This window comes from Garra rufa, chromosome 24 (genome assembly GCF_049309525.1).
Source record: "Garra rufa chromosome 24, GarRuf1.0, whole genome shotgun sequence".
NCBI classification, from domain to species: domain Eukaryota; kingdom Metazoa; phylum Chordata; class Actinopteri; order Cypriniformes; family Cyprinidae; genus Garra; species Garra rufa.
Window position 1 is genome coordinate 37,267,864 of NC_133384.1, and position 25,321 is coordinate 37,293,184.

General features: G+C 31.3%; 1 protein-coding gene across 1 annotated transcript in view; it reads left to right on the forward strand.

Moving 5' to 3' along the window:
* Positions 1-25,321, forward strand: part of sspo (SCO-spondin) — a 119,187-nt gene that overhangs the window by 50,670 nt on the left and 43,196 nt on the right. Inside the window, exons 43-76 of the mRNA XM_073830641.1 lie at positions 125-146; positions 1,596-1,716; positions 1,878-2,091; positions 2,215-2,356; positions 3,448-3,714; positions 3,798-3,953; positions 5,151-5,309; positions 5,402-5,566; positions 6,967-7,158; positions 7,272-7,394; positions 8,479-8,608; positions 8,709-8,834; positions 8,929-9,020; positions 9,090-9,272; positions 10,488-10,658; positions 10,748-11,000; positions 13,053-13,099; positions 13,216-13,386; positions 14,075-14,209; positions 14,296-14,438; positions 14,524-14,618; positions 15,443-15,492; positions 15,581-15,751; positions 15,864-16,034; positions 16,144-16,223; positions 17,835-18,004; positions 18,089-18,135; positions 18,211-18,411; positions 20,620-20,790; positions 20,872-21,069; positions 22,295-22,394; positions 22,514-22,734; positions 22,820-22,969; positions 24,615-24,773. Of these exons, the coding sequence (XP_073686742.1) occupies positions 125-146; positions 1,596-1,716; positions 1,878-2,091; positions 2,215-2,356; positions 3,448-3,714; positions 3,798-3,953; positions 5,151-5,309; positions 5,402-5,566; positions 6,967-7,158; positions 7,272-7,394; positions 8,479-8,608; positions 8,709-8,834; positions 8,929-9,020; positions 9,090-9,272; positions 10,488-10,658; positions 10,748-11,000; positions 13,053-13,099; positions 13,216-13,386; positions 14,075-14,209; positions 14,296-14,438; positions 14,524-14,618; positions 15,443-15,492; positions 15,581-15,751; positions 15,864-16,034; positions 16,144-16,223; positions 17,835-18,004; positions 18,089-18,135; positions 18,211-18,411; positions 20,620-20,790; positions 20,872-21,069; positions 22,295-22,394; positions 22,514-22,734; positions 22,820-22,969; positions 24,615-24,773 (4,996 nt within the window). The remainder of the gene's footprint in view (positions 1-124; positions 147-1,595; positions 1,717-1,877; positions 2,092-2,214; positions 2,357-3,447; positions 3,715-3,797; positions 3,954-5,150; positions 5,310-5,401; positions 5,567-6,966; positions 7,159-7,271; positions 7,395-8,478; positions 8,609-8,708; positions 8,835-8,928; positions 9,021-9,089; positions 9,273-10,487; positions 10,659-10,747; positions 11,001-13,052; positions 13,100-13,215; positions 13,387-14,074; positions 14,210-14,295; positions 14,439-14,523; positions 14,619-15,442; positions 15,493-15,580; positions 15,752-15,863; positions 16,035-16,143; positions 16,224-17,834; positions 18,005-18,088; positions 18,136-18,210; positions 18,412-20,619; positions 20,791-20,871; positions 21,070-22,294; positions 22,395-22,513; positions 22,735-22,819; positions 22,970-24,614; positions 24,774-25,321) is intronic.

Below are 25,321 nucleotides of genomic sequence, written 5' to 3' on the forward strand. Positions count from 1 at the left end.
TTAAGATAATTAATTATTATTAGTAGTAGTACTTTTATATAAAATGGCACACAAATGGTGTTGATAGAGCTTAACTACGTACTATTGTATGTATGTACTAATTTTTTTCCTTTGCATTTCCTAGGAAGGAGGACCTGGTCAGAAAGGTAGTTTTCGTTAATATTTTAAACATTTTATTTTCTCATTTTAGTTAAATTTTAGTTAAAGGTTTACAAATTTTCTTGTGTTTTGTCATTTAAAAAACATGTCTATATATATATTTTTTTATTCATTTTATATTTAAATTTTAGTTATTTTAGTACATCAAGTAACAGTTTTTCATGCACCTGTCAAGTTTGAGATTTTGGGCTTTTTGATTTTTCATAAGTGTTTTTTCAGACTAGTGGAAAGAAAACATCTGAAAGACATTGTTAAATGTTTCTTTTATAACACTTTATCTATTTGTGTCAGTAGATTTCAATTACAGTATATTTTTTAAAGGCTGTTTCCTCAAAATTAGTTTTTTCTCCTACACTGAGCCATAAACCTCCACTTCAGTAGCACTTACACACACCAAACTTTACATTTTTATCCCTGTCTATATCCTGAAGGATTTTACAAAGGAATTTGTTCATATATAGTTTCCTTGATTTTATATATTTTATTCCCCAAAAAACTGTTAAAAAAAAAAAAAAAGAGAGAGAGAAATATATAGTTTTCTGCCTGGTCCAAGTATTTTCTGAATTATGGAATGACAAAATTAAATACCCAAAATTCCTTCTGTAAAAACATTTTACTTTAATATGTCAAAAAAAATGTCAATGACTTCATCCAGTGTTTAGATTTTTGTACTAGAAATGTATGCAAATTAGCACATATTTCATTAAATAATGCTCATTTGCATATTAAAACCTAACATTTTAGAAAACTTGTAATACAAAAAATGTTTGCAATTATCAATGTAATCAATCAACTGATTAAGTAAGGTGATAACTTTTAGTTAATTATTTTTACCCTATTCATGCAGTGTCTCGCCTTAAATAAAAATGAGAAATCTTTAGACAACTAGCTAAATCATATTTTAATTACAGTCACTTTTTTTTACATTGTAACATTATCATGACAAACACATTAGTATTACTGATATACTATTACAGTTTTGAGTAATATTTTAAATACATTTTTTTAATAAAAATTTACATTTTAGTTACAGTTTTAGTTATTGTTATTATTATTTTGTTGTACGATTTTTTTTAAATATCATTGTTTTTTATGATAGAATGTTGAAACTGACTTCATCCAGTGTTTAGATTTTTGTACTAGAAATGTATGCAAATTAGCACATATTTCATTAAATAATGCTCATTTGCATATTAAAACCTAACATTTTAGAAAACTTGTAATACAAAAATTTTTTGCAATTATCAATGTAATCAATCAACTGATTAAGTAAGGTGATAACTTTTAGTTAATTATTTTTACCCTATTCACCTGCAGTGTCTCGCCTTAAATAAAAATGAGAAATCTTTAGACAACTAGCTAAAATAAAATGTTTTCAAATGTTTAGTTTTAGTTGACCAAAATAACCTAACTCTCGTCTGTCTATTACCCATCAGGTGTCTGTTCTTCTGCTCTGGGATTTGAAGATGGGCGTGTCCATTATGGTCAGCTGACCTCGTCCTCATACAGAGAGAACAATCCTGCTGATGCAGGCCGGCTCAATGTTGTACCCAATGTGTAAGCATTTTTGATAAATTAACGTTATAAACATGTATGAATGCACAAACAGAAAAAAAATGGCCATTCTCTCTTCTTGCAAATAGAATAAACAAGATCAACCACAACATTTTCCATGTGCTTTTGATGACATTTGTTTGTTTTGATTTGGTGCTTCTCAGTATGGTAATGGAACCAGGATGGAGTCCTTTACCTGGAGATCCTCATCCGTACTTCCAAGTGGATTTCCTGGAGCCCATGTGGATTTCGGGCATTGTGACGCAGGGCAGTGAACGCATGTGGGGATACCTGACCAAATACAGACTGGCCTTCGCTTTGGTGGAAAACCACTTCATCAACTTCACTGAAACTGGAGACAAAGCCTCACCTCCGAAGGTAAAAAAACCTGAAATCCATGTATTTGTCATTGGGATTGAGCTGTGTTGGTTAAAATGAAAGTTAGCTGATTTAGGAATGAAATGAATGCATAAATGAAGTTTATTGTTGTGTCCGTGTCAGATATTTGAGGTCAGGATGGTCGGCCGGACGCCCGTCACACGTTGGTTGGACAGACTGGTCCGAGCTCGATTTCTCCGGATCATTCCTCTAGAGTTTCGACACACTTTCTACCTCCGTGTCGAAGTCCTGGGGTGCAAAGGAGGTAAAACTGGTTCCTTGGTTTATTTTTTTATTTTATTTTTTTTCTTTGAACCAAATGACCAGGTCATATTTCATACCACAGTAAAAACAAGGAAAAATTATTTTACATAAAAAAGTTAAATCATATTTTAATTACAGTCACTTTTTTTTTACATTGTAACATTATCATGACAAACACATTAGTATTACTGATATACTATTATAGTTTTCAGTAATATTTTAAATAACTTTTTTTAATACAAATTTTAATTTTAGTTACAGTTTTAGTTATTATTATTATTATTATTATTATTTTGTTGTACGATTTTTAAAAAAATATCATTGTTTTTTATGGTTTTAGGTTTGTTATCAGATAATAACACTGCCATAAATAAATAAATAAATGCACACAATTCTTTGTAATATTTTTTTTAAATATAATTTTTTAAAAGTATAAATTATAATATATATAAATATATATGATTTTTGTATATGTTAAATAAGCATTAAATAAACAAACAATAATAATACCATGATCTGTGTATGAAATATTCATTTTAATTGTATTTTAATTTCAATATGGATTTATTATTTTATTTTATACACAGATCATAGTATTATTATTGTTTGTTTATTTAATGTTTATTTAGCAAACATATATAAAAAATATAATTACATGGGAGTCATGGAAATTTTATATATTTATTTATGGCAGCCTTATTATTATCATATATCATAGTTTATTATTGTTTGTTTATTTAATGTTAATTCAACATATACAAAAATAATTATTATTAAAATATAAATAAATTACATAAGTTATATAAAAACTTCAATTATTTTTATGGTTTTAGGTTTATTTACAAATAACAACGCTGCTATAAATAAATAACATTCACATGACTTTAATGTAATTTTTAATGATATTTGGTATGATCTTTGAATTAAATATAATAATACATGTTATATAATGGTAATAGCTCTAGAAAAGTCTTTTTTTTAAGCATTAACTTTAATCACTGTATAATATAATGTATAATGTATAATATCTATTATAACAACCTCAGAGGTAAAAACTGTATTTTTTTTGTCATTATTTTCATTTCTGCTCAGATGAGTTGGTCACACCTAGTAGTGAAGTGACCACAGCGCCACCTGGTGTCCCAGGATTACAGAACCACACTGGACCAACAGGACGTCCTGGTCAGTATAACTACACCTCTGGACGTCCTGGACTTCACACCAAGAGTCCACAGGACGGCAGCCCTGGAGTAGCTCCACCGACCCACATTACAACAGCGCCACCTGCTGTCGGTCCAACAGGAGAACCGGGCGTTCATATTCTGACACCTACACCTACACCCTACTCCAGTAGGACAGGTGTGTGTTTATGTGTTTGACGCATCAGGTGCTGGTTTATTACAATAGAAATTGCTTTCAAACAATTTTTATTTATTTTCAAGGACTGTGGGATACATCTACACCCCATGATGATGGTTTACCCAGAGTTCTGTGCGTGAAAGGCCAGTTTGCCTGCAGGACGTTCGGTTGTGTGGAAGCTGCTCTTGTGTGTGACGGACATGAGGACTGTCCTGATGGATCAGATGAGGATCGCTGTGGTAACAGATAAAACGCACATTTCTTTTGCTAGTTGCATGCCATCAGTTTTGAGAAAGCTTTTAAGTTTAAAAAGTACTAGCTCATTATCTTGAAGCTATTTAAGAGCTTTTATATCATTTTAAATAATATACTGCCGGAACTGTGACATGATTTATTTTTAAATATTATTATTTCAGATTATTTATCTGGCACAAAAAAACAAGGATGTTAATTGAGGTTACAGAAATAAGCTTAACAGATGCATTCTAATATGAATATGAAGAAATAAAACCTTCCAGAAAACCAGAAAACATTCTGATTTATACATACAAAGTCAAACATCAACAACTAACAGCAGTAATGAACTGAATTTACCAATACAGAATTATGTTAAACTACTTATATTACTGTTATAGTGTTTATTAATATTTTGAATTAGTTTTTATTTTTATATTTTCAGTTTTCATTCACATTTTTATATTTTGAGTAATTTTATGTGCTTTTGTTATTATTATTATAATTTTCTTTAAATATTTAATATTTCTAAATTTTTTAAAAATGTTTTTATTTAAAAAATTTTATACTTTTTATTACAGTTACTTGCCAAGACAGCATTTCTAAATTTCATTCAAGTTTTTGAAATTTAAGTTTTTCATTTAATTTTTTTTATTACAGTTACTTGCCAAGACAGCATTTCTAAATTTAATTTAAGTTTGTATATTTTGAGTAATTTTATGTGCTTTTGTTACTTTTTATCTATTTATTTATTTATTTATTTATTTATTTTTACAAATTTTTTTACAAATATTTGTCATTAGTTTTTTATTTTAAATGTTTGCACTTTTTATCACAGTTTTTTTCATTACAGTTTTTCATTAAACTTTTTTAAAATTTATTTTACCTGCCAATGCAACATTTCTAATGTTCACTTCAGTTTTTGCAATTTATGTTTACAAGACAACATTTCTAAATTGTGTTTTTTAAGTTTTTTATAAATTTTATATTTTATGTTATTATTATTTTATTATTTTATTTTATTTACAAAAACTAGTAGTACAAGCTAAAATATGCATACTAAATAAATATATATGTGTTAATATACTTTTTTTTTAAATTATGTGTTAACTCTCCTAACGCACAATAAAACCATTCATGAGCTTTCATGTTTCATTTGTCTCAATCACACAAACATGACTAACACTAATCTCTCTCCTCAGGGTCCGTTTCTTCACCTGTCACACCCACTCAGCGCCCCCTGGTGCCCAAACTCTGCTCTGCCAAACAGTTCAGCTGCTGGAGCGGCGAGTGTGTGAGTTTGGATAAGAGATGTGACCTCCACAGAGACTGTGCTGATGGCTCAGACGAAAACGACTGCTGTGAGTCCATTAACTCAGATCCCCAATATTTATATTTGAGCTGATCTCAGGTCAGGTGCATTATGGGATTGAGGTCTGTTTGTGTCTTCCAGTTGACTGTATTCTGTCTCCCTGGACGTCCTGGAGTCAGTGCAGCGTGTCGTGCGGTCTGGGGTCGCTTTTCCGTCAGAGAAACATCCTGAGAGACGCCCGGCCAGGCGGGTCCTGTGGTGGTGCTCAGTTTGATAGCCGCGCTTGTTTCCTGCAGGCCTGTCCTGGTATGTAAAGATCTCATGATGGTTCTGTATTAACACTCATAATGCATTCAGAATGTTCAGAATGTTTTCTATTCAATGTAGTTTTGTAAAACGGCCAGCACTAAAAACACACTTTATCTGATTAATGACTTTTCATTAATGAGTGAATATGCAAACATTTTACAAAGTATCATATTGTAATTTACTGCTTTTTTATGAATAAACAAATTAAGAATTTCAAATGATACATAAACTATAAAATTATGTTTGAATATATTATTAGAACAAAAAACAGAAACATTACAGTGGAATGTTTTTATTATTATTTTTTTTAACTTCTGAAAATTCAGTAACTTCAGTAAAAAATATATTTTCACTGGACTTTCACCTTAAATTTCAGATGAAAAATATCAGTTTTTTTATGCAATATGCTTGTTAAAGTTTATTAGTTATATTACTTAAATTTGTGATCTGTTTGTGCATATTGATGTTTATCAACAAAATGAATGTCTAAAAGTATGTTAGAAATGCAAGAATAAGGAATAATTATATTTTACAAACATCCAACATGTACAAACATATCTGTGTATAATAATAATAATAAAAACAATCATCATCATCATCATAATAATCATAATCATATTTAATCAATATTATTCATTATAGTTATTTAAAAGGAACATTTTTTATTATTTTATTTTTATCATTTAAAAAAACGTAATTATAAAAAAATGAAAAAGTTTAATGAATTATTTTAATGTTGAATTTAATTAGTATTCTAAATTATTATTGTTTATTAAAAACTTATTTAAAAAAAACAAACAAACATATTTTGACAGTTTTAACACATTTTTGTTCTCATGAAAAAAAAATGAATTTTTAATATTTAAAATAATATTTATTTATTATTCATTTTTTTTATTATGGACATGTTTTAATAAAAAAATGTTTTTCCTTTTGTTTCCATTAAAACGTTTTTTGTTTGTTTTTATTTATATGTAACTTTTTGGGTATAATAATAATAATAATAATAATAATAATAATAATAATAATAATAAATCAATATTATACATTATAGTAATTTAAAAAGGACATATTTTAATATTATAATACAAAAAACATGTAATTATAAAAAAAAAAAATGAAAACTGTTTAATAAGTTATATTAATGTTGAATTTTATTAGTATTATAAATTATTATTGTTTATTAAAACATATTTAAAACAAACAAGCATTTTTTGACAGTTTTAACACACTTTTGTTCCCATGCAAAAAATTATGCAATTTTTTCTGGCTCAGAACAGAATGTATTACAATGCTTAAAAGTATTAATGTATAATAAAAAACATCATCTAACTGCAGTAAAATCACTGTAATGCATGACTTCAAGGCTTTCTCTTATAAAAATGTTCTGGTCTCAGTGGATGGTCAGTGGTCGGAGTGGACACAATGGTCTGGTTGTGACGTCCCGTGTGGTGGAGGACTGATGGTGAGGAACAGAACCTGCTCGAACCCTCCACCCAAAAATGCTGGGAGAGACTGTGAGGGGATGAGCAGACAAACACTCACATGTAACACGCAGTCCTGCGGCCCGAACATAGACACACAGAGCGGTGAGCGCAGCATAATCAAACAGTCATTATTCTTAAATTTAGACTGATTTTGTAGACATTTAACTGTAGATTACTGTATATGAACTTGTTGAGTGAGATGTTGTTTGCTGCAGGCTGCACTGGAGGAATGAGACTGGTGGAGGAGTCGGATTGTTTGGCTGGAAAAATCGATCCATGTCCCGTGACCTGCTCTGAAATCCATTCTGAGAGGAACTGCACCTTAAACTGCACTACAGGTATAACCTCACCTCCATTTTTAGGCTGTAAATAGATTCAAATAATTTATTACATCATTTATAAATCAGTGCACTTATTTTTAGACCATTTTTAGATAATATGTATTGTCCTGTAGTATTGTATCTCAGATGTTTTATATATTATTTTATTTTATTTTATCAGTACAGATATGCAGACCTAGTGTATTATAGTAAAAAAAAAAAAAAAAAAAAAAAAAAAAAAAATATATATATATATATATATATATATATATATAATTAGAATAAATAAATATTTTATTGTTTTCTGATGTATTGTTGTAATAATAATAAATGCATAAATAAATACTCATATATTTTAGTAGAAACAATAATGACACATATATTATACTAATTTGATAATAAGAAAATAAAAGAAAATAATTATCAATAATTAATACATTTTATTTTAATAAATAAATAAATTAATTGTAATTAAAATATTGTATATGATTTATTATTTTAATGATATCTATGTATTAATGCAATAAAAAATGTGTAAAAACTTATATATTTTAGTAGTAATAATAATGACAAATATACTAATTTGATAAGAAAATAATTATCAATAATTAATGCGTTTTATTTGAATAACAATTAATACATTTAATTATTTTAATAATAATGAATAATAGTTTAATTATTATAGTGATAATAATAATAGATATATTATTTATACTACTACTACTACTACTAATAATAATAAATATAGCAATTTGAAAAGAAAATTCTTAGTAATATTACAATTTATTATTTTAATGTATATTTAAATAAATAATTAAATGTAATATTAATAATAATAAAAATTATAAACTATAGTACTTTAAAAGGAAAATAATTATTTATAATTATTTATTATTAAATAATATTTAAATCATTATAATATATTATTTTAATAATTATAAATAATGAATACTATTTCTAAATGTAGTAATATTTAATAATTTGTTTCAACGTTGTATTTTAAAGATAATGTATAATTAATACGGAGATAAAAGCTAAAAAAGATAGATTTTAATATATATGAATGTATATTAAGTGTTTCACTTGTTCTTTTGTTGGTTAGGATGTCATTGCCCTCTTGGGCTCTTCCTGCAAGATGGCCGTTGTGTCAATGCCAGTGAATGTGAGTGTTTATGGGAGGGTTTGGTCATCCAGCCTGGACAGGAAGTCAGTAACGGCAGCTGCAGCACATGGTCAGTAGATTTTTTCGTTGTTGCATGACCAGTTCTTCTGCTGATCTGACAGCGTTTAATGCTGTAAATGCATGTTGTGATATTTTATCCAATCACACAGTTTGTGTAAAGATGGGCGTGTCACCTGTGATGAATCCAGCTGTGTCGCTCGCTGTGATTGGTCGGCCTGGTCTTCATGGACATCATGTGACAGCAGCTGTGGGACAGGAATACAGCACCGTTACAGGTTTACTAAAGTTACATTCTGTGGTATTTTTATGCATGTGAAGCAAGTTTTGAATTATTAATGAATTAATCATCTATGTGGCATATTTCCACAGATCTCCTCTGAGCCCAATGGGAGCGGTGAATGTGGAGCCTTGTGAAGGTGACTCTACTGAAGCCCGTCGGTGCTACACACCATGCACAGAGGGTACGATTAAATCAAACTGTTTTTATATAACACTAGTATTAGTGCAGATCTTAAATGTAAGGTGTTCAGGTCCTGAGGGAGTGTCATGGAGTGAGTGGACGCTGTGGTCCGAGTGCAGTAAGACGTGTTTTCATCATGTGGACGCTGTGGGATTGAGGCGGCGCTTCAGGAGCTGTAATCAAACACACATTGGCGCCTCCTGTGGTGGAGACACAGAAGAACATGAGCCTTGCAACACCATCCACTGCCCAGGTACATATGACATCTCAAAGCACAATTTACTATTGCATTAAAAATGAAATTGTTTTTTTTGCTCATTTACTCTTAGTTGCAAATATACATACAGCCAACCAAAATAACCAAATATGTTAATAAAATTTATTTAAAAATTTTAGAGTCAAGGCAAATTTAACTTAAGCATTATTCTAGTTTAACTAAATGAAATAAAAATGTTAATAATATATAAATTATTAACAGTTAGTTGTCAAAGCTACATTAACACTAAAATTAAAACTGGAAATAAAACTAGAACTTAAAATTAAATTAAACCTAAATACAATATTAAAATAACTAATAAAAATGACAAAAGCACGTAACAAAATTGCAAAAAAATGCTACTAAATTTAATACGAACTATACTACAACTAAAACTTAAATAAAAATAAATGAAATGTAAATAGTAATATAAAAGACTAATAAAAATGACAAGAGCACATAAAAATGTAACCAAAATTAAAATGAAAACTGAGCTAAAACTATTGATAAAACTATAAGTTCATGATAAGTTGATGTTGATAAGTTGTTTCACCATACAATTTTCTTTCACATTTAAACAGAACTGAAAACTTAATTGAAAAAATAACCAAATATGTTAATAAAGTCAAGAGTTAAAGCAATTTATATAATCAGGTAAAGTATAATAATTTTACCTAAGCATTATTTTAAATTGTTAACGGAAGTAAAATAAAATATGATAAAAATAAAATGTAATGTATGAATATTTTATTATGTAATTTATTATTTACATATTTATTATATATTATCAGTTAGTTGTCAAAGCAAAATTTCTCATTTTCAAATATTCATCAAAGCACTAAAATTAAAACTGGAAAAACAAAAAACAAAAAAAAAAACTAAAACTGAATTAAAACTAGACCGTAAAATTAAATTAAACCTAAATAATAATATAAAACTAATACAATAAAACTAATATTAAACTAAAACTAATAAATAATAAAATAACTAATTAAAATGACAAAAGCACAACACAATTAAAATGTTTAGAAAAAAATAAAACTGAAATAATAAATTAAATGTAAATCTAAAAAAAAAAAAAAAAAAATTGTCCATTAAAAAAAAAAACAGGAAACAAAACAATCAAACAAGAAATGCTCTCTACTTATTCAAGCTCATGTTTTTATCAAGAGCTGCAGTTTTTCTAATAGCTTGTCTCTCGTATGACACTAGTGAACGGTGGCTGGTCATCCTGGTCCAGCTGGTCCGTTTGTTCATCCGAGTGTGACTCTGGCGTTCAGACGAGAGAGCGTTTCTGCAGTTCTCCTCCGCCGCTGTATGGAGGCCTCAGCTGTCCCGGGCCACATATCCAGACACGAGACTGCAACGTGCAGCCCTGCTCTGGTAAATAAAACATTTAAACTCGCTGTAACCTCTTGATAACTTCTGCCAGTGTGCATTTTTGACTGTGACTGGCTGTGTGTTTTTTGCAGGTGTGTGTCCTGATGGCATGAGCTTCCTGTTTAAGGCTCAGTGTGAGGCTCAGGGCGGCGCGTGTCCGCGTGTGTGTCTGGATGCCATGGCGGATGTGGAGTGTGCAACCGAGTGTTATGATGGCTGTTACTGTTCTCCTGGTTTCTATCTGTTCAATAACACATGTGTGCCTCTCCACCGCTGTCCGTGTTACCATAAGGGGACGCTGTACATGCAGGGAGACAGTGTGGCTTATGACAGCTGTAACAACTGGTAAGTTATTTTAAATTAATACTATTATTCGTCAGGGATGCATTCAAAGGATCAAAAGGGACAGTAAAGACATTTATAATATTACAAAAGATTTCAATTTTAAATAAATGCTGTTCTTTTGAACTTTCTATTCATCAAAGAATCATGAAAAATAAAACATGTGTCACAGTTTTCACAAATATAAGCAGCAGCACAGCTGTTTTCAAAAGTGGTAATTATCAGTTTCTTGAGCAGTAAATCAGAATATTAGAATGATTTCTAAAGGATCATGTGACACTGAAGACTGGAGTAATGTTGAAAATTCAGCTTTGATCACAGAAATTTGTGACAGTCACAAGTTTGGGCACACTTGACTTAATGTTTTATGTTTTTCATGATCTAAAAACACAAAGTCTTTTTTTAGTCAAATATAAATTATTTTAAAAAACAATAAATTATTTTTATTTTATTTTATTTTATTTTATTTTATTTTATATTTTATATTTTATATTTTATATTTTATATTTTATATTTTTTATTTTATTTTATTTTATTTTATTTTATTTTATAAATTGTGCCAAGGAATGATTCTCAGTTTGTTTTTAAACTGAAATTAAGAATTAGTTTTTTTTCCATGGGAAATTTACTTTCGACTGGCTATATCTCAAAAACATGGCCCCCATTGGCTGACGAAGTTTGAGCACCTGTTAGACAAGGTTAACAGAGGCCTATTGGAACGAAACTTGGTGGGCCTGTTCAACTCCAGGCCCCAAAAGTCTAAAAGAAAATTGAAAGAAATTGGCCACTTAGGAGGGCGGTAACGCATTTTTCAAATGCATCAGTGATTTTACGTCACAATGTAAAAAGCCTACTTTTGTGAACTAATCCTAGGTTTTTCGCTTAAAGGAGAACTCCGGTGTGATATTGACCTAAAGTGTATTGAATCATGATACCGAGTGTGAACGTACCTTGCATATTTCATCTCGGTTTGTGTCCAGCTGTCCGAAATCTGGGGTCAGTTAGCCGAGGCTCACAACAGGTTGTCAATGAAAGTCAATCGGGCATCGAAGGAGCCATGTAAATAAATCACTGTTTTACGCCATTTACGAGGCACAAAGTAGCTCCACACTTCATCGGTAGACTTCCTAGGGCCCTGACATTTAAAACGAGACATTGAGAACTCAGAAAAAGCACCGGTAGTTTATTTACAAGAAGATTTATACAGACATCTTCCACCAGGAACAGAGCAGTCGCCGCCATCTTAAATGTAGTCACGATAAGTCGAGTGTCGAGCACGAAGGAAACTACAACCTGATACGTTGATAACCTGATAAATTCATTGGTGCTCCACACTCGATTTATCGTGACTACATTTAAGATGGCGGCGACTGCTCTGTTCCTGGTGGAAGATGTCTGTATAAATCTTCTTGTAAATAAACTACCGGTGCTTTTTCTGAGTTCTCAATGTCTCGTTTTAAATGTCAGGGCCCTAGGAAGTCTACCGATGAAGTGTGGAGCTACTTTGTGCCTCGTAAATGGCGTAAAACAGTGATTTATTTACATGGCTCCTTCGATGCCCGATTGACTTTCATTGACAACCTGTTGTGAGCATCGGCTAACTGACCCCAGATTTCGGACAGCTGGACACAAACCGAGATGAGATATGCAAGGTACGTTCACACTCGGTATCATGATTCAATACACTTTAGGTCAATATCACACCGGAGTTCTCCTTTAATCTGGAAAAGCAAACAGTACAGTTCTCTGGACTCTCAAGGCCAATAATTATCAAAAAAATGTTGAAAATTTTCCCTTTAAGAAGCTATAATGGGGTCGTTTAGAAAAGGGGCCTGTCCAAATTTACCCAAAATCATATAAAGCCTAAGGAAAACTCAAAACGTCACGAAACATGCTGAGCACATACAACAGGTGATTCTAAACAAGAATGTAAAGAAAGTTATAAGGGGATCAGACCACAGCTGGTGCTATATATATTTTGACTTAATTATATTGTGATGCTGCAGGAAACTGCTATAATATTTCCTGTTGACAGTTTCTTGTGTTTACTCATAGCACGTGTGTTAATGGAGAGATGCAGTGTGGAACAGCGCCCTGTCCTGGTGAGAATCACACATCACACCCTTTGCATCAGTGCTGAGAGCATATTCTGTTTTTTTATCTACCTAGTCTGGGAAGTGTTTTCCCATCTGCTTTTATTTGTTCTTATACTCTTCAGTGGATTGTGGGTGGAGCGAGTGGACGGCCTGGAGCGCGTGCAGTCGCACATGTGACGTGGGCATCAGGCGCCGCTATCGTTCAGCAACCAATCCAGCGCCAGCTTTTGGTGGTCGTGCCTGTGAGGGAGAGCGCATCGGACTGGACACGTGCAGCATTACACCTTGTTTTGGTACAGTGATCACATGACAAAATTACTAAAGAGTTTCTGCAATTAAGAAATGAACACAGGTTAATAACATAAAAAAAAATCTTTAATGGCACACACAAATTTACAATTACACACACATATTATAAAAGTTATTTTATTTAAGTTTTAATTTTGTTTATCTTGGTGTAATAAAATAAACAAAGAAAAGTGTATAGACAAAATGACAAAAACAATTTACTAAAACTTTTACTGAAATTAAAATAATATTCAGAAAAAACACATGCCTGATTCAAGAAGGGGGACTTAAAAATGGGCAAAGAATATTATTTTACTAACTTATTCATTTTAAGTTAAATTGTGCTTTGTTGGTAGGCTATAATGTCTACTAGAATGTTTAAAATGTTCAGTGTTAAGTAAATATTTTGTAAGTGTTTTTTTTTTTTTGAAAAGCAAGACAAAACTCTAAAAAGCACATTTTGGCTATTTAATTTATGCAATTGTGAAAAAAAACTGGCAAAATACATGGGGTAAAAAACACAAAAAAACATGTTTGGTAATCGGCCCAGTGTTTAATTTTGTTTCCGCTTCGGCCAAGAATTTTAATTTTGGTGCATCCCTAAAAATAAATGTTAAAATCAATATGAACTATTTTTATTTTTATTGCATTAATATCATTTACTTATGTAATGTTTCTGGTCTCTGTTTTCAGGAGTGAAGGGCCCGTGGAGCCCGTGGTCCGAGTGTTCGGTTCCCTGCGGCGGCGGATACAGAAACAGAACCAGAGGTCCGGTCAGGACTCACGGGACCCCTCAGCAGTTCAGCGCTTGTAACCTGCAGCCCTGCGGTCAGTGATGGATGCACACGTGTGTGTGCGTGTTTGTGTGAGCTGAATCCTGTAACCTCATTATTTCTGTCTGTCTGTGATTTTAGGCAATGGAAGCGCTTGTACAAATGGTCAGGAGTGGGTCGCGTGTGTGAAAGAGGAGCTGCTGTGTTCAGATTTAGGGCTGGAGGACCAGAGAAACACTAGTTGTCTGCCCGGGTGCCAGTGTCCTGATGGGTCAGCTCTACAGGTGTGTGTTTGTTTCTTTGTGTCTGATTATGTCTCTGAATAGTTTCTGAGTGTGTATCTGTTATTTTTATGTGTGTGTGTTTTAGGATGGCGAGTGTGTGTCTCTGTCGCTCTGCCACTGTTATGTTGATGGAGAGCAGTACAAACCTGGAGCCATAGTCACCAAAGACTGCAACAACTGGTAACAACATGGCACAAAATGATGGGTTCACGTTTTAAAATGATTTTTAATCACCTTAAAATCAATTACTACATAAGCAATATGTTTTATTCTTTTTTAAATGTATTATTTTATAATAATGCATAAATGAATAAATACAGTAAATATATATAAAATGTAAATTTATTTTATAGCTATATTTTAATTAATAAAAACAATAATATTAAAAATATAAGCAATATATAATTATTCTATAATATAATTTTAGCATTTTTAATAATTAAAAATGTATTTCAGTTTATGAAAGTTATTTTTTATTACACACACACACACACACACACACACACACACATATATATATATATATATATATATATATATACAATATAGAGAGAGAGAGAGAGAGCGCACATATAAAATGTTAATATATTTTACTGATAGAATAACTTTTTTAGTTTTTAAAGTCTTAAACACATTGAAAACATAATCAATGTGTGACCCTGATATATATATATATATATATATATTTTTTTTTATTACATTTTATTAAATTGTATTAAGTTATACATATGTGAAAGTAAAAATAGATATTAAATGTTTTAATAGATAGAGTACTTCAAAACATAAACAATATATTTGATTGTTTTTAATAATAATAATTCTTATTAAAACATTTTTATTAATAAAATAATAAGGTTGAAATATATTTTTTAATAATGATAATTATTAATAAATATTATTTATTCAGGATTTTAACACTTTTAATTACACATTTAACAATACAATACATGTAAATATTTACAAAATATGTTATTTATTCATAATGATGCATTTTCTTCCTGCAGCACATGTAAATCAGGAAAACTGGTGAGCTGTACAAGTATGGAGTGTGATGGTAAGGCGTTTAGAAATGCTCTAATAATGTCTGTAATACACTCTCTAATGTATGTGTGTGTGTATGACACTCTGTGTGTGTGTTTCAGTGGACGGTGGCTGGTCATCTTGGACTCCGTGGAGTGTGTGTTCTGTGTCGTGTGGCGCTGGTCTGCAGTCACGCTATCGCTTCTGTTCGGACCCTGAGCGAGCTGGAAACGGACTTCCCTGTGTGGGACCGGATCGAGAGGACAGAGTGTGTGCTTCAACACCCTGCAGCCGTGAGTGATATTGTTTTAGATACTACCATGTTTTTAAAAAAACAACAACACTGATTTGCAAGAGCATGAAAGACCCCTTCACATGTCAGATTGGCTTGTCTTGTGTCTGAAGGAGACGGAGGCTGGAGTGACTGGACGTCCTGGACAGACTGCAGTAAGTCGTGTGGTGGAGGTGTGCGGAGTCGCAGACGGGACTGTGATCGACCCATCAGAGGAGGAGATGGAGACTATTGTGAAGGACTGGGAACTGAAGTCATCCTGTGTAACACACAGCACTGTCCAGGTGTGTGTGTGTGTGTGTGTGTGTGTGTGTGTGTGTGTGTGTGTGTGTGTGTGTGCGCTTGTGAGTTCATATGTGTATTAGATGTTAACTTTGAACTCTTTTTCTATAGTGTCGTCATGTTCACATGTGCCTGGAAGTGTATTCAGTGCCTGCGGACCCTCGTGTCCACGATCATGTGACGACCTCACTGTGAGTAAAAAGGACTAAACATCAAGTTAAAAATCTGTGTATTTTATAGTCTATTTGTAATATGAAAGTAAATGGAAGTGATGGATAGATTATAATACATATGTGACCCTGGACCACAAAACCAGTCATAAGGTTAAATTTGACAAAACTGAGATATGTACATCATATGACAGCTCAATAAATAAGCTTTCTATTGATGTATGGTTTGTTAGGATAGGACAATATTTGGCCGAGATACATCTATTTGAAAATCTGAAATCTAAGGGTACAAAAAAATCAAAATACTGAGAAAATCACCTTTAAAGTTGTCCAAATTAAGTTCTTAACAATGCATATTACTAATCAAAAATTACATTTGGATAGGTTTACAGTAGGAATTTTACAAAAAATCTTCATGGAACATGATCTTTACTTAATTTCCTAATGATTTTTGACATAAAAGAAAAATCAATAATTTTGACCCATACTATGTATTTTTGGCTATTGCTACAAACATACCCCAGCGACTTAAGACTGGTTTTGTGATCACAAGACCAGTCTTAAGTAGCACAGGTATTTTTGTAGCAATAGCATTATAGATTGAAAAAAATAATTGAAAACAAAACATCTTTTATTTTATTAGCAAATTATAATATTTTTATTACGCATTTAAGAATAAAATGTATATTATGAATATATAAGAAAATATAAAACGTTAATATATTTTAAACATATTTTTCTATATATTTAAGAATAATATAAATATATAAATACATCTAAAACATGTTAATATATTTTATAGATTTGACAAAATAAATAATTGAAAACAAAATATGTATTATATATTTTTTATAAGCGCTGTTTTTTAATCATTCATTTAAAATTAAATAAACACACACATTTTACAAAATTTTTATAGAGAGAAAAAACTGAATAAACAGTTTTTTTTTCTCTTTTAACAATTATTAATAATTTTTATGTGCATAAAATCATATGGACAAATACATGCAAATATATGCATTTATAAATATATAGATTTGATAGATGGAAAGAATAAAATCACTGAAAATAAATATTCTTAAATGTTAATTAATTAGCAATTACAATTTTGATTATGCATTGAATAATAATGCATGTAATATGAATATGAATATATAAATACATAATAAATAACATAAAAAACACTTGACCCTCTAACACTAGCACTGTCTATTTGATTTCTAACTACTTGTTTCCTTTAAAAAGAAAAAAGAGCCTCTAACATTAGCTTTCTCTATTCTTTTTCTAATCATTTGAATTGTGTTATTTTTATTTAACAAAATTACCCTCTAACACTAGCATTCCCTATTCTTTTTCTATTCTATCCACTTGTTTTCTTTTTATTTATTATTAAAAAAGACATTCTATGTGTACTGCATTAGGCTAATCGAGACTTGTCATAGCACTTACATATTATTGCTCTTTTGTTGGTTTTGATTGCTTCTGTTGTCCTTATTAGTAAGTTGCATTGGATAAAAGCATAAATTACTAAATGTCAATATATTTAATAGATGGATAGGTGATGTGATGATGCTTAGGCTGATTGTTGCTGTGTGTGTGTGTGTGTGTGTGTGTGTGTGTGTGTGTGTGCAGTACTGTGAGTGGCGCTGTGAGCCGGGCTGTTACTGCACAGATGGTAAAGTTCTGAATTCAAATGGGACGGAGTGTGTGGAGAGGGACACTTGTCCCTGTCTAGACCTGCACACAGGACAACGGGTCCCATCCAGAGAGACCGTCCCGACTCCAGACGCCTGCAACAACTGGTAAAAATCACAGAGACACTGGAGGGCTTACACATTTGCTCACGATCATGTGATTCATACGTTTGGTGTTTGGTCATATTTCAGCACCTGTGAGGGAGGGAAACTCACCTGCGGTGAACAGCCATGTCCAGGTTTGTCCCTTCAGCCCATACTAATCTCAGACGTCTGTAAAGTGTTAAACTGACATGTGTTTCTGTGTATGTCAGTGGACGGAGGCTGGTGTCAGTGGTCCGACTGGACGCCCTGTTCAAAGACCTGCGGGATGGAGTGGGTGTCCCGCTACAGGAGCTGCGCTTGTCCCGAACCCAGATCAGGAGGAGCACCGTGTCCAGAGCAGCAGGAGGAACACGCCGGACTGGGAGTCCAGATCCAGAGACAGCCGTGCCCATCTGTCTCCTTCTGTCCTGGTAAGACATTCATCAAACCAGATGATAGATAGTTAGATAAATTTAAGGGTCACACTTGTCTTGGGTCTCACAGGCTTGATATTTAACTTTTCTTTCCAGGAAATCAATCTATATCAATATATTTTTGTTCAGTAGTATCATTTTTATTATTATTTAGAATATTGAGGGGATTTTATAATATTATGCAATGTTTAGAAATTTTTAAGAGCTATTTTTTTTTCCATATTTTAGAAAATGTACAATTAATTCAGTTCAAGTTTATTTGTTTAGTTTTTTTTTTAATGATACACATCGTTGCAGAGCAGCTTTAAAGAAAATTAAAGTTTCTAAAAATATATTTTTTTACATTTTTCTTTAAAAGTGCATATATAGAGGAAAGAGTGTGTTTTCTACAGGTGGTTTGTTCAGCCCACTCACCTGTGTGTTTATAAAAAAAAGTGTCTGGTGCATCTAGAGAAAATTACTGAAATCTCAGCTTTGCATCACAGAAATAAATGACATTTTATTGAAATAGAAAAATAGGACATTTTTAAATGTAATTATATTTTACAATATTACAGTTTTTACTATATTTCTGATTAAATAAATGCAGCCTTAGTGAGCAAAAGACACTTTCAAAAACTTGAAAAAATCTTAACCACAATTAGTGGCAATTATTTATTGCTCTGTTATTGATTTTCCACATTTTACAGAAGCTGTACCAACAGTCCATATTGTTCATTAAGTTTTCTGATTGTTCTCATTAGCATGATGTTTTGCATGAATTAAAATGTACACTTTGACAAGTTTGTGTTTTTGAAAATGTCTTTTGCTCACTAGGGCTGCATTTATTTGATCAGAAATATAGTAAAAACTGTAATATTGTAAAATATAATTACGTTTATGAAATGTCCTTCCTTTCTATTTCAATAAATTTTAAAATGAAATTTATTTCTGTGATGCAAAGTTGAATTTTTAAGTAATTTTTCAGGTGTAAATTTTGATGAAGCATTACCTTTTGATATAAAAAATGTGACCCTGGACCCCGAGTATATTTGTAGCAAAAGTCAAAAATACATTATATGGGTCAAAATGACCAATTTTTCTTTTATGCCAAAAATCAGTAGGATATTAAGTGAAGATCATGTTCCACGAGATATTTTGTAAATTTCCTATTGTAAATATATCAAAACCTAATTTTTGATTAGTAATATGCATTTCATTTGGACAACTTTAAAGGAGATTTTCTCAATATTTAGATTTTTTGCACCCTCAGATTCCAGATTTTCAAATAGTTGTATCTTGACCAAATCCTATCCGAACAAACCATACATCAATGGAAAGCTTATTTATTCAGCTTTCAGATAATATATAAATCTCAATTTAGAAAAATTGACACTTATGATTGGTTTTGTGGTCCAGGGTCACCTATGAGCATTTCAAAATTCAATATAATTCAAATTTCAAATTGTTAAATCATTTAAAAAAAATGTGGGGGCATTTTTGCATTTTTAATTTGAGTGAAATTCTGTTATTTATATTTGTATGTAATTATATGATCAAGAATACAGTAAAAAAGTAAAAATGTGAAATATTATTACAATTTAAAATAGTGGTTTTCTATTTGAGTGTATGTTAAAATGTAATTTATTTCTGTGATCAAAGCTGAATTTTCAGCATCATTACTTCAGTCTACAGTGTCACATGATCCTTCAGAAATCATTCTAATATACTGATTTGCTGCACAAAAAACCTTTCTAATCATTATCAACGTTGAAAACAGTTGTGCTGCCCAATATTTTTGTGGAAACTGTCTTACATTTAATTTTTCATGATTCTTTGAACACAAAGTTAAAATAAACAGCATTTATTCAAAAACAGAAATCTTTTTTTAACATTATAAATTCCTTTACTGTCACTTTTGATCAATTTAATGCGTCCTTTCTGTATAAAAGTATTGATTTGTTTAAAAAACCACAAACTTCTCAACAGTAGTGTATGTGAAAATCATTAATCGAAATCTAAGATCTGAATTCCTTGACTTGTATGTTCAGCCTCATGGAAAAGATCATCAGAATGATTTTAAGGATTAGATTGTGTGTATTTAGAGGCAAATGAGATCATGAGATTAATGTATTTACAGCCCTCATAATTTAGTTTATTATTATCTGAAAGTTTATATCTTGCCATCAATTCTAATGCAATGTGTGTGTTTGTGTGTGTTTTTAGTTCATGGCTCATGGGGCTCCTGGAGCTCGTGGTCAGACTGCGACGCGTGTGCCGGTGTGTCTGTCAGGCAGAGGGAGTGTAATAGTCCTCCAGCACGGTTCGGTGGTCTGCCCTGTCTTGGAGAAAGTCGGCAGAGCCGCGGCTGCCATGATAACGTCACCGTCTGCTCGGGTCAGTTGATGCTACAGTAATAATAACATCTGAAAATACTCCAGACTCCTGCTGTGATCATATTTCCATCCTCATTTGCAGACTGTGGAGGAGGACAGGAGCAGTGGCCCTGTGGGAAGCCCTGTCCACGCTCCTGCTCTGATCTGCATGGAGACACGGAGTGTGTGGATTCTCCTGGATGCAGCCCGACCTGCGGGTGTCCGGGAGACATGCTGATGCAGGACGGCCTGTGTGTGGACAGAGAGCTGTGTCGCTGTAAATATCACAACATCAGTGCAGGTACAGTATGAAAATGTACAGGTGACACTCAATGACACTCAATTTTGAACAATGTTATTTTAGTAGCATTACTGTACTGTCTTAGTATTTATTCATATTTGAATTGGTTTATTGTATATTGTCCACTTACATTTTAATTGTAGTTAACGATTTAGTCAGTTTGTTGTATGTTTTAGTTGTTTTTATTAGTTTTTTTGTTTAATGTCTATTTAGTTTTTGTAATTTTTGTACAAAAATTTTACATTTTGCTGTTTAATTTGTATTTGTGTTATCGTTTTTGTTATTATTAGTTCATTTAGCTGTGCATTATTAGTTTTTGTAATTTTATTACTTCAATTTAAACTTTTTTTAAACTAAGAACCTAACTGAAAGTTTATTTAATGTACTTTTTTCTTTTTCTCTTTTTTATCTCTTTAGTTAAGGTTTTAGTTATGTTTGTTGTGCTTTAATTGTTTTTATTAGTTTATTTTTTTTATATCCACATTTTTATTCATTATTTCAGTTTTAGTTTTAGTCATTTTAGTACTTCAACTCAAACTAAACAAACATTTCAATTTTCTGTTTTATTTCTGTTATGTTTCATTTATTTCATTTAATGTATTTTTTTAATTAACTAAAAGGCTAAGAATTTTTTTTTACTATTTGAAAAAATTGTTTTAGTATTTTTCTTAGCTTTTTAGTGATTATAGCCAATGATTTAGCCATTTTTATTAGTATTACTTTTAATTATATATTTTCAATATTCAGTTTTATTTCTGATAATGTTTTTTTTTTTTACATTTCATTGAATGCAATAAAAAAAAAAAAAAATATATATATATATATATATATATATATATATATATATATATTATTCATTTCACACATTAGTATTAATTTTTTTCTGCATCTGTTTACTTTTGATTATTGTTTGTTTGACTTTTGATTGAGTTTTATTAATATTGGTATTTCAACTTAAACCAAAGAAACATTTGACATTTTGCCTAAAAATACATTTTAAATTTTTTATATTCTGGTTTATTTCTGTAAATGTTTAATTTAATTTCATTATTTAATTAAATTTATTTATTTTTTATTAATTTATTTATTTTGTATTTTTGTTTTAGTTAACAATAACAACACTCTTTTAAATGATTTAAACCTATTCCAAGATTAAAGTAAATGTAGAACTGTATAGGAGTTTTACACACTGAAATGACACCCTAAACTCTTTTATATGTCTCAGCAGGAATAGACACAGGCAATGTTTCCTGGTCATGGCCCGATGCATCAAACTGGCATCATGTGACTCCAGGAGAGTCCATAAGTACTGACTGTCAGAATTGGTACAGTGGCCTTTTCTCCTTTTTTCCATGATTGTTTAGTGTCAAAGTGAGCTTATTATACACTAAGGACATCTTTTTCCCACACTTAATGAGCTGTATACTGTCTACCTTTTTTCCAGTACCTGTGAAGCAGGTGTCCTGGAGTGTGACTCAGTTCCTGGTTGCCATGTTGACGGCAGCTGGGGCCAATGGGCTCCCTGGTCAGAATGCTCCGCCCCCTGTGGAGGCGGGGTTAAGATCCGAACACGTGAGTGCGATAACCCCGCCCCTCAGAGCGGTGGCAGAGAGTGTATTGGCTCCAGCCGACAGCAGAAAGCCTGCAACACTCAGGACTGCACAGGTGGGTGATTGTGATGGGCGTCACCATTTACATTATGTATATTAAATGCATAATCTCTATATTTTATCTCTAATGGCTCCTGTAGACTCTGGTCCATGGCACGACTGGTCAGCGTGGTCAGCCTGCACTGTCAGCTGTGGTGGAGGGTCTCAGAGCCGTAGCCGATCCTGCCGGAAGCCACCCTGTTCAGGCATGAGACGCCAGAGCAAGACCTGTAACACACAAGTGTGTCTGGGTAGGAGAAACACTCTGAGCATACAATGATAATAATAATAGTTTTAGAAGACTATTTTCAGAAAAACGTACCTTAAAAGTCGTACTTAATGACAACATACTTAATGAGAACAAAGCCTATTTTTAGGATCCTTAAGGTGGTCAGTGTGATTGGGGCTTTATAGACAAATCAAAATATATAAATAGTGCAAAATAATTAAATAATGCAAAATTAAGGAAAAAAAAAAACCAAATCCTATTTTTATGGCCATTAGGATGGTTAGTGTGATTGGGACTGAATGCAAAAATAAACAAGTAATTAATTTAAAATAAATAAACAATTCAATAAATTATTGCAATAAACTTGTAAATAATGCAAAATAAAGAAACATTTTTTTTTTGGTCAATGTGAAATAAATAAATCAAAATAAATAAATCTAAAATAAATAATTTGAGGTAAGTAAATAATGCATATTAATTAAATTATGTAAAATTAAGAAAACAAAAACAAAGCCTATTTTATGGCCGTTAAGATAGGAACTTAATGCAATTTTTTTTTATAAATAAATATATATATTTCTAAATGCATCATGTAAAATAAAGAAATAATGTAAAATAAAGAAAACAAAGCCTTTCAGTATGATTGGGGCTCACTGCAAAAATAAACAAATAAATAACTGTAAAATAAATTTGTGTGAATTGATGCTAAATAAATAAATACATAGTGCAAAATAATTATAAATAAATATGCTAAGCATTTTTATGACCATTAAGATAGTTAGTGTGATTGTGCCTTAATGCAAAAATAAACAAATACATAAGTAATATAAAAGTTGAAAAAGATAAAAATAAAATAACCAGCCTGTTAGATGCTTTTATATTCTTTCAGCCTATTACTGAATGGGATTATGGGATTTCACAGGCAGTAAAAGCCCCTTGAAAAACCAACCACAAAGAGAAATGTCAGGATATTTAAATCAGATTTTCCTTAATGGCTTCCTGCCTCTGCACACAGCAGCTTTTTAATGTTACCGACCAGGATTTCAAAGCATCCTAAATCCTTCATAAAATTGTTTTGTTTTCTTCTCAGAAAGCATTTCACCTTATTTCTGTAAAATTATCATTTGTTTTGAAAGATGGCGTGATGGCTATGGGAATATTTGAATACCTCTCTAATGAGATTTACCCTGCAATTAAACCAGGAGCCTGAACTGTGATCGTTTGACAGCAGGAAGTGCTCTCAAACAGGTAGTTTTGTGGACCCGTCTAATATTCAGTCGGCGTAAAGGTCTCAGAGCTCCAGTCAAGGTTAACGTAGCGAATCATCGGATAAGACACTGTCCTCATTTAAAAGTGAAATGTCCCAGCATCCCCTGTGATCTTCTCTCCAAATCCCCTGCAAATTCAAATCAGCCATTTTTAGAGATCTGTTATGAGAAAAGTGCCTGTCCTTGAGCTCTATTCTGTATGCATTTGCATATTTCAATATTTCAGCTAGTGTTTAAATCGTATAATGAGTTTTAGGAGTCTGGCTTGATGTCTGTAGGAAATTTTTGGTGCTCATTATCATCAAATAGTCTTTATAAACTAAACTCTGACAGTTTTTTTTTCTGTATTTGTGATTATATATATTAATGGGTTTTTTTTTTTGGTTGTGTGTTGATCAGAGGTGGGCTGTCCTCCCGGTCGTCTGTATAGGGAGTGTGAGCGGGGCGACGGCTGTCCGTTCAGCTGTTCTCAGGTCAGCGGTCATGAAGGCTGTTATTCTGAGGGATGTGAGGAGGGCTGCCATTGTCCGCTCAACACCTACCAGCACAACGGATCCTGTGTTTATGTGAGCTCACAATCATCTTATACAGATTAATGTGCATACTGAAAGTACACACTTCACTGGTGATGATGATTAAGTACGTATTGCACAGTATTTTTTAAGAGTACTACATAATGAAACTTCATTCTGATAACATGGACCAGTTTATATTTATTTCATTTTATTTATTTATTTATTTTTTGCTATTTAAATATTTTATTTAAATTGTGTAGATGTACGTGTGTGTGTGTGTGTGTGTGTATGTACACACAATTTTCAATGTAATTTCAAAAAGAACTTTACAATAATTTTTATATATATATATATATATATATATAATAAAATTGAGGTTTGTATATTTATTGTGTGTGTGTGTATATATATATATATATATATATATATATATATATATATATATATATATACAGTTTATATAATATTGTATTATGAATTGTATAGTATTATATTAGTATAAGTATAGTATATACTATATACTTGTATAGTATAATTATTAGAAATGATTATTAAATTATATAATTTTTTTACTTCAAATACATAAACATA